Below are 10299 nucleotides of genomic sequence, written 5' to 3' on the forward strand. Positions count from 1 at the left end.
TCAAACGCGCTGGAGAACCAGTCAGGAGGAATAACAGTGTTTTGGGTAATCTGAACGCAGCTACAGCTACAGCCTCACTGTGGAGGAGAGGGAACACAGCCACATGATCAGACCAAGACTAACAGCATTAGGGGAAATGAATGAATGCACTGTACATCCTAACTTATTCTATCTTTTCTCATCAGCTGTATACCTGGGGCATGTTCATGAAACAGTACAGAATGTTCCTTTTCTGACAAATGATTAATCACACAGAGAGAAGTGTCTGTTCAATCACACCATGCTGCCTTTTCAGCTCTTATCTGATTTCAACGTATCAGATCTTTTGTTTTTAAAAACTTGAAATATTCTCGACGGAACTTGCCAAGAACATTTTGGTGAAAGTATTAAACGCATGATAAAATAAACAAAGTTCCTTTATTTGAACCATTTCAGAAATCCATTTTCTCTGTGTTGTGATCTGTGAACACACCTCTCGTCTTTTCTCTTGGCTTTCTGGCTTTTGATAGGTCCATCTATTCCAAGCAGAACCGGGTTCAGTTGATTGCTGCTCAGTCAGTTCACAACAACCAAAATGGGGGCTCATGTACCTGTGTTACAGAGATAAATGATCAAACTGCGGATTTTATTTGAAATCGTTTGCAAAGCTGTCATGAACTGCTTGCATGTGCTTCAACAATTTTCCTTTTTTAAAAATACATTTTAAGAAATGATTTAAAGGGATTTCTGTGATTTATGGGTGTAATTCCTTGCAATATTTGTGCAAGTGAAAAAAAGTTCAGTCCAGCTGTCATTTTGAATTGACGATAACCCTGGTTTGAACAGCAGGTGTATGGCTGTTTGCTGGCTGAATGTCTCTGCTGCTGCTTTAGTTTCATGTTCAGACAAGTATCTGAGATACTGTACACTTGGTTCGCTAGTATGGAAAACCGCTTGCATTTTCATTTTCTACTTTAAGTCTGCTGTAACTCAATAAACACACAACTGACTGTAAAACCCTCTTGGTCTTCCCGTGTAAAATGTATGAAAATTAGAAACATAAAATGCTTGTTTACTTCAAGACAAAATGATTCTGTACAAAAGTGGCAACAAAGTGGAACGAAGGTCCAGTGAAGAGTGGAGCACACAACAAGCCTTAAAACACTGAAACGCCATTTCTAGACTGTACTCTGCTTCGCCATGTTTCTGCTGGGTTTGGTTGAAGTAGACAGGGTCTTTTTGCGTCATTGAAGTGATGCATTTGTTTGAGCCCATTTTTAATCTCAAGCAGCTCCAATTATTTCTCCTCACAGTTTGTTAAGGACTTAATTTGGACCATGGGAAATGTATTTGTGTAACACAAAACATTGTATGTGTTTGCCTTTTAGTCTGTTAGCAGATTAAGTGGCAACTACAGAGCAGTCAGTGGAACAATATGTAACAAAAACTTTCCTGCCATCAACCCTCTGCACACTACAATAACTTTTACCTTTTTGGGCACAAATGTGACTAATAAAAGGCTGAGGTCCATAAAGTAATAATAAATCTTGATACATTTTGTGGCGAGGTACCTCACTTGATAGCAGCCTCATGAGGGGCTCTGTCAATTTAAGCTCGAGTGCCCCTTGTTCAAATGCAATTAACCAATTCAACTAAAGCTTACCATAAGAGCACAGATGCATCATTTCATTTGCACAAGAAATCCAAGGAAGTGCCAATAAACTGGAAAACAAAGCTATATAAATAAATTCCACAAATGGAAAAACAGACTTTTAAATTGTTCTGATTTGCAGCTTTCTTTGTTTTATGTCATAGTGAAATGAATATCTTGGGGTTTTGGTCTGTTGTTCAAACAAACAAACAAAACTTTTTTCACAAATTTCTGAAATTTATAGAACAAGAATCGCAAAATTCATTGGAAGATTAATCAATCACGAAAATAAACGTTAGTATCAGCCCCAATTGTACTACACTTAGACGTGATTAGCTGAGCTGTCCTGACTCTTGGAATGGCTTAGAAAAATGAATAGCAGGATAATCATACACTCAGACTCACTTGTCTTTTCAATAAACAACTGTTATATTTACAAAAAAAAAAGAGCAAAATCCCATTTTCACCTCATTTTGGTTAAGATCACATCTTTTGACAGAGAAAGATCAGGTCTGTGCCACAGGGCCTTAAAAACATCTTACACCCATGTAAATTCAGACCTGGAAACAGCGCTCTCTAAATAGCTTTGCCCATGTTCTGTGAAGGGAGGCTGAGAGCACACTCCCAGTGCGTTGGTAATTACAATGTAATCTGATATGGCAACACAGAGACAGAGAGGACAGGAACCCAAGAGTCAGAGTCAACAGCGTGCTGGTGTGCAGCTGCAACATCTCTTGTCTTGACAGTCCAATGGCAGGGTGTGGAATAAAGGTGGAGGAGGGATGGAAAGAAGAGTACAGAAAGAAAGAAGAAAAGGGGAGAGGGGATCAAGAATCATCACATAAAAAAAAATGATTTATTCAGATTTTCTTCTATCTGCTTCACATGGACACATCCGCAGTAGTTAATAGTAGAGCTGGCTTTACTTGGTAAACTGAGCCTATAGCCAGAGTCTGAGTCCTGCTGTGTGCTGCTGTCTTAGTTAAAATGCGTGCTTCCTCAGATTTCATCCTGTTATAACCTTTAAAACTAAACATGAGGTTCAAGGTTTCATCCCCTCAAACAGAGAAGAATGTGAAGAAGCAAGCATCTTAACCTGCACCACCAGCTGCGCGGCCATTTGTTATTGGGAGCTAAGGAGGAGGGTGTCGCCATCTCCTCTTGCCTCCTCTCATTCTCCCCCCAGGCGGAAGCCTTGGCCCCAGTTGTGGCGTCCTCCCCCACCGCCGCCTCCTCCTCCTCCCGCCTGCTCCTGGGCAGCTGGTCTCCTGCTGGGAGGGACTCCAAAGCCCGACACCCCTCCCCTCTTGTTAGGGAAATACCGATACCTGGAGAGAGAGGGAGAGAGGTGAAAATGTGATCTTAAAACATTTGAAATGGAGGAATTTTATTAAGAAAACTTAGTATTAGCGTCTTTTGTTATGTTGTTGCTGTGTGACTGGGTGGCAAAACTAGCTTTGCCTCCCAGAGATTTAGTCAAACATCTAAAATACTTGTTTGGAAGTAAAACCAAAACTGAATTCAAATTATTGTTTACTTCTTAGTCAAAGCGGCTGCAGGAAAACCTGCACACAAAATACAGATGGTTCAAGTTGAAGATGTAACATTTACAACACAGTGTTTGGGAAATAATCGTAACCTTCTCACATGTTTTTGTCAGCTCACTGGGGCAACACATGGTAATTATAGCATAATGGTAAATGCAACAGTAACAGACAGTCAGAAAAATAAGCACTGACGTTTTCAAACAACAGCTACTATTAGCCACAATAAGCAACTGGTCATACCAGACCAAGTAAGTCTGGAGCAGGAAAACCCCTGAGTATGTTAAAATGAGTAAGTGTGCGTTTTATTCCTTATGAATTCATCCTTTCATTTGTAAGAGGACAGATGTCTTTTTTCTCCTTTAAGAAATTATATAGTCTCCAAATCTCAGCAAAGAAGTTGGTGAGTATAACATAAAACCAAGGTTGTTTAAAAAAAAAAAAAAAAAAAAAACTTACAAGAACTCTGGTGTAGAGAGGAAGGAGCGTCCACCCAGGTCCATGGGGTATTTGAACATGAGGAAGAAGTAGAGGTGACCCACCAGGTTCCCTGTCAGTTCATTCACAAATCTGTGCAGTGGCAGCAAAGAGAAGAAGTTTTTGAGGTTATTCACTACTACTGAAATACAGAAAAAACATTTCTTATTAACTTCAAGACATTGGACCTACATTTATGGTACAGTTTGTTAAAAATCTATTAAAATAATCTATGAAATTATTGACTTTAACGAATTTAAAATTGTTACTTACGAGCCTCCAATGATGAAGTTGAAGACCAGGATGACCCAAGGTAGATAATGTGCCTAGGACAGGGCAAAAGAAAATATGAAGTATATCATTAATGTGACTATTACAATTATCTCCATGTTGAGTAATTAAAAAGAGGTCAACTTCAGGTAGTAAATGTTACATGGATTAATGATGACAAGATGGCAAGATCCCATAAACACCAATATTACTATGAAATATGAGCTACCTTTTAAAAGCCTGTTTACTAGGTTAAAATGTACCATTTGATATGTAACAAGTGTTAAACATAAAGCATGAGGTACCTTGAATCGTGTGCCGAACCAGAAGGACACAATCATGTCTTTGTTGAACTGAGCCCAGACGTACAACACTGACATGATCAGTGGGATCATCAGCAGCTGAAAACGCAAACAACAACATGAATCCAGCCAAAAAGCATCAACACCACAGCTGTGTACAGACTATATGTACTTTTCCTCTATCCTTTCTTTACCGTTACTGTTTTTAAGTGTATCACTTCTTCAGTCTGTTCATCATAAATAGATAATCCATTCACTTCACATACTGACCACTCAACATGTTAAAGACGACAATCATAATTAAAAGCCTAATAATTCCTACACTTATTTATGGCTTAGCTTTTATTATACCTGGACAGGAAAACCCAGGGCTGAGTGAGTTTACTGGTAACCAGCTATGCTCAGTGAAGCCAGGTGACACAAAGAGAGCCCAAGCTGAACTTCCTTCATGATACTGGTTTGCACAGACTTGATTTTTATTTTTTATTTTTTTTATTCCTATCACAAATGTGGTAAATGCTTTATAGACTCTACAGTGACCATAATTTGATGTTGTGACATAAACACAAAGAGAGAAGTGGATTCTCACCCGCATGTTCATCAGCAGCCCCGTTATCTACAGCTTCAGAGTCAAGGACACCAACTTTATCACAGTGGGAGCCTTAAGATTACAGCAGCTGGTGACTGGAAGGTTGCCAGTTCAAATCCCCACACCCCCGCTGACTCTAACCCACCACATCCTTCCCCTTGAGCAAGGCATCTGACCTTGACAGTAAAGGCCCTGGCAGTTGACAATCAAGTTTCCCACTTGGGATAATAAATTGTCTGAATGCTGAATCCAGATCAGGCCTCATATAATCTCCCACCTCACTTTTTTTCCCTGAGGTGACAAAAACTGAACATATGGGTTAGATTAGGTTTAAAAAAGGAGCATAGAAATTTGCCCAAATTTGTCTGAGTGTATCTCCTCTCCCTCATGTACTGACCCTGTACTGGCAGCATTTTTTAAGCGAATGTTCAACAGTGTTTCAAGTCATGTACTGAACATTATTAAATAGTGAAGAAATGTCTGAAAATCCAGACAAGCAGTAAGACTGTCAGAGCTGAACTCATGACAAAACGACAGTGTTGAGATGTGGGCCGGGCTGCACTGCTGGTGCTGCATGTGACCTAGATTAGGTTTCTCTGCTCTGCAGGGGTAGACTGACACTGGGCCACTGGCACAGAGCCACCCTGACATGGCACAGTGCTGCAGAGAGAGAGAGAGAGAGAGAGAGAGAGAGAGAGAGAGAGGAGAGAGAGAGAGAGAGGTACATAAAAGACAGATGAAATAGAAATGCAGAGGGGAAAGAAAGCAGCAGCATGTTTAAATTAATGGTAGAGTGGGAAACAGGCTAACGGGGATGTAACCTTAGATGTTGCAGGGATGATTTACTGTAGGTGGATTTCAATTTATCATCTAAACAGAAGGTTTTAAATTGGTTTGGTATTTTGTGATGCCTGTCAAAAGGATACAACAATGCAGATCCAGTTGAAGAGGAGCATGAAGATATAGTCTGCAGGTCTGCCATCAAACGCCCCTGCAAAATGACACGAAGTAAAAGATTAGTGTTTTTCAAATGGACTACACTTAGTCTAGTCTCATCAACAAATCAAAGCCCTTTACACTACATTCACCCACTCACTCGCACATTCACACAGCCTCAGTGTTTAAACCACTGAGGCCAGTAGCCTCACCTGTCTCTAGCCGAGAGGAGTAGTGGTAGAGGAAATACAGGTTGACCAGGTACAGAAACCCAGTGTTAGGAGTTATCGGAAAATACAGGGTGGCTGTCACTGGTCTCCAGAGCTGAAATAAACAGAAGAGACATTCATCTAAAAGAAATGTAGTAAGACATCAACATGGCTGTGCTTGTGTGCAGATCCAGACTTTCAAAGTCGACACTCAAAAAACATATTAAGTCTCATGTGGAAACGATTTCAAACGATAACTCTCAAGCACTTAAAAAGTGGCGACAGACACCTGGTGTGCCTCTGCAGAGTCTCTTATCTCACAGCTGGATTCAAAGAGTTTGTTTGATGGTAACAGAAGTCAGATGAATACCGGATTTAAGAGGTGATGACAGGACAAAGCATCTCCAGTGTTAAATGACTGTTAATCAAGATACAATTAAAACATTCAATACTGAAGAAGAACAAATTGTCACTGTATGATAAAATTAGAGTGATTATTTAGTTGATTAATTAATTAAAAAGTAAGAAAATTCATCTGCAATAATTTTGGTACTTCATTAATCAGCTAATAATATATATAATATAATATAATCGGCTTCAATGAGGTAAAAATGCCAAATATACTCTGTGGTTCCAGCATCTCCAATCTGAGGATTTAATGCTGTTCTGTGTTGTACATCAGTTAAAATTCAATGTCTTTGGGTTTTGGACTGTTAGTTGAGCTAAACAATACATGTGAAGATGTCACCTTGTGATTTTTCACTATGTTTTGACATTAAATAGTCTAATAAAGGTCAGGAGGTTATCTATTGTAGCGCGATAATCAGTTTCAGTTCATTTCATTATATGTATTACATCTATATTGCATAGTAATAACAAAATGATCACGGTTGCAATCAGTATCTCTGAAGGTTGAGATTTCATTTTTTATTTGTTTGTCAAGCAACAAAACAACCCCTCATAAATAGAGAAAGATGTCATAAGCTGTTCAACTGCAGCACTGCCTGTGCTTCTCTGAGAGTAATCTATTGTGACTATCACACCAGCTTTCTGCCCTCTGCTGCTCAAATAACCAGTAGTGGAAGAAGTATTTGAGTGAACGTAGCAAGAGCATAGCATAAATTAGTCCAATACAAGTAAAAGTCGTGTATTCAAAATTTTACCTTCATAAATGTAGATTAGTAGTAACAGAAACATGTAGTTGAAGTATCAAAAGCACTAATCATGTTATTATGCTCACAAGCAGCCCATGTGAGTTTTATATGTTGTATATATCAGGCTATTTTAATGCGTTATTGTTAATGTTGCATTAATGTGGAGGTAGCATTTTCCTGTTGTAGCTGGTGAAGGAGGAGTTAATTTTAACTACTTTGTTTGATTAGTATTTTAATGAAATACAAATACTCAAGTAAAGTACCTCAAACTTGCATAGAACTTGAGTAAGTGTACTTAGTTACAGTTCACCACTGCAAATAACTAGGTGGTTACAGGGACTATTTTGCCCTGAGTGGAGTTTTCAGGAAACATATTCACGTCCCTTCTCCTTACCTTACATATTGCATAACATAACAGTTAACCTCGTTTGTTTGAGTAATGCACAGTAAAAACACTGCCTGAGGTGCTAATTTCAGAGCAGAAAAGTCCCTCTACAATTAGTCTAAAATACTGCCTCAGCCTTGTAGCGTGTACAACAGCAGCAAATAAAACTGTTTTTATCCCACCAAATAATATAAAATGCAACATTTCGGATAGGTTCTCTGGTAGTTACAATACTGTTTCGGACTGGTGTTAAATTTACACCTCATTTCAGTGTTGCTAAAATAAGTATCATTTTGACAGCAACCGGAAGTCTTAACATCCTACGTCTCGCCCTCTCATTGGCTGTCACTCAAGGCCTGCTCAGTGAGCCCTGCTAGCCACCTGCTAACTAGCCGAGCACATCCAAAACACAACTGCCGCTGAGTTTACTCCAACACACACAGGTGAACAGAGCCGAGAAACACTTACATGAAACTTGTTATACACCAACTCCGGGACCAGCATGAGGTGCCTGAAATCAACCAATCCTAGTTTCCCAATAAAGGGAACAGCTATCGAGGCAGCAAACCAGGACCGGGTGATTAAAGGGATGCTTCTGAACCAGTCCCCGATATCTGACATCTTTCCATAAGATTACTGCCCAGCTATAACCCTGAAACAAGAGCTCCTTGCCGAATATAAACCACTATCCCCCAAAAAACTGCGACCCCCAACAACGTTGCTATCACAATTCCTCCACTGCTAAGTTTACATGACGTGGCTAATCACTGGGAGCTAGCTTTACATATGATAAAGTTACTGAGGGCAGAGCAGATGTATCCGGTTCAACTTTTCAAAATAAAACTAAAAAGTAACACGACCACTACTACTAGGCTACTGCTACTACCACGAAAGCTACTAACAATTATCACAATGATAATAATAAAATTGTAATAACAACTATACTATCACAACTCAAAACTTAAAACAGCTTGTTGCTGAGAAAATTAATATTTTTATAAGTTGAGACACCCAGTGTGGATTGATTTTAGAGAAATGTCACAAACATTTCTCTTCAGATAATCAGAACTTGCTCACAGAAAAAGACACTTTCCATTAAACAGTACATTTTAGAGATTTCATCTAGAGTAAATTGATATTTATGCCTACCTTTTGTTTGGGCTCTTTACTTCATTGTTAGGAGATATTATTGAATAATAGTAATCACTGTTTTGTTCATAGTATGCTATTAAGGACATCAACATTGGGCACTAACTTGGCAGTAAATGCAGGCAACACCAATGGCCTGTCTTCTTATTTATCTTGCCAATTGTGGGCTTGCACATTCATTAATTTATTATATCACGCTCTTAGTTTGAAAGAAAAACTCCAGAACCGGATGTGCTCTTATTATCTAACACCAACATTTATTGTTGTTGCTTTGTATTGTTATAGTACTTCCTGTGAAATTTGCAACAACTCTTGACCATCCAGATGCAGCCAGCAAAAGAAAGAGGCGTGACGCACGCAAACCTTCAGCTTGTCCTACAGCAGCCACATGTGGAGAGCGTAGGTCGAGCCAATGAGGAGGATGCGCAAGGTGGGATAGGGTTAGAATAACAGCTACATTTGTTAGACATAAAGTAATTCATGTAGATAATAAGCTAATAATAACTTATAATAAACTTAATAATATTACCAAATGATACATATTACTTATGATTATCCCTTTTTATGAAACCTCACTTCATTCCATAACACATGTTCAGATAGTTTTTAGATTGCAGGGTTTTGGGGACGTATTTTGAATAAAGAAATGTGAAATAATTTTTCAAACATCTCAGTAGTTACAGCTTGAGACATAGTGATGTAAAATAAGACAATTAGAAATTCAAGTGTCATTTGGCACTGATTCTCTTTAAGACCTATTTCAGTATGATTAGGTTTTTGTCTTTGTTTACTCATTTTATATTTTCGTTACACCACTACAAGTTGTTTTATTGTCTAGGGGAACACGTGCAATTTTTACTTTGTTGTAGTTGGTTTTCTGAGTAAATCAAAAAGGCTACATTAATATTTTAGTTTATGTTTATGTAGTTCAGACTATTGCCGGTGAAAGCATTGTGCTTTGGTTGGTATGTTGGCATGACAGGGTTGTGACTGACTGGGGGAAGGTCAAAACATAAATAGCTGGTGAAGCCCCTGCCATCACTGTCATCCAGGCTGAACTAGCACAGCCGCCTACTCCCAGCCAAAAACCAAACTCTTTCCCTCTACCTCCTCCTCAGCTTGGCTCAGAGTAGCAGGTAGACGGAGGCTTCCTGAGCATAGTTCAAGAAAACTCTCTGCTGCTGTTTCCTGTCTGAAGATACAGAGTAAAAACTATTCCTCAGTTTAATTATTCATTTGTTCATATTGTTCAAGGTATTTTATAGTTTTACATTATATCATTGCTTACAACTCAATGGGCTCAGTGAATGATCATTATTCTGAAATCATTCACTTCATGTTGGATTGGAAATTATTGGAATGCTAAGATCCTTTGAAACATCATAAGTCACTGATTGATTAGTTAATGTGTTATAAATCCCGCTCATTTCTTGACACCTGACAGCTCCAACATGCTGCTCTGTGACTGAACCAGAGGCAATATGAGAAGGAAGCATTAGACAACTTCAAAATTATTTATTGTTGTAGAGAAGAGAATATCCAATGTTTTGACAAATAATATTTTTAAGTCAAGATCCAATTACTATCTTTTTTCTGGAGCTATCAACCACATCTTAAAGACTACTAAAGGCAGTGGCAGAAGAAAGTAATTAAA

At 38.7% G+C, this 10299-nt stretch overlaps 1 protein-coding gene across 1 annotated transcript; it reads right to left on the reverse strand.

The window, feature by feature from the left end:
* Nucleotides 1–2457: 2457 nt before the first annotated feature.
* On the reverse strand, nucleotides 2458–8296 carry derl1 (derlin 1). Its single transcript, XM_022753245.1, has 8 exons — nucleotides 7965–8296; nucleotides 5961–6072; nucleotides 5739–5803; nucleotides 4813–4839; nucleotides 4227–4322; nucleotides 3925–3977; nucleotides 3634–3744; nucleotides 2458–2958 (listed from the first exon to the last, which is right to left on the reverse strand). Exons 1-8 carry the CDS (start codon nucleotides 8115–8117, stop codon nucleotides 2802–2804), a joined length of 774 nt encoding a protein of 257 aa, XP_022608966.1. The 5' UTR covers nucleotides 8118–8296; the 3' UTR covers nucleotides 2458–2801.
* Between the last annotated feature and the right edge of the window lie 2003 nt (nucleotides 8297–10299).

Source organism: Seriola dumerili, unplaced genomic scaffold, assembly GCF_002260705.1.
Source record: "Seriola dumerili isolate Sdu_G_001 unplaced genomic scaffold, Sdu_1.0 BDQW01000191.1, whole genome shotgun sequence".
In the NCBI taxonomy this organism is placed as follows: domain Eukaryota; kingdom Metazoa; phylum Chordata; class Actinopteri; order Carangiformes; family Carangidae; genus Seriola; species Seriola dumerili.

Excerpts from the sequence above, each read along its gene's own strand:
- derl1 (XM_022753245.1), bottom strand. The coding sequence starts at position 8,117 with ATGTCAGATATCGGGGACTGGTTCAGAAGCATCCCTTTAATCACCCGG. Across the intron at positions 4,323-4,812 it reads GGCTGCTGATGAACATGCGG|CTGCTGATGATCCCACTGAT; the intron begins GTGAGAATCCAC and ends TTGCGTTTTCAG. Across the intron at positions 3,978-4,226 it reads GGTTCGGCACACGATTCAAG|GCACATTATCTACCTTGGGT; the intron begins GTACCTCATGCT and ends GCCCTGTCCTAG.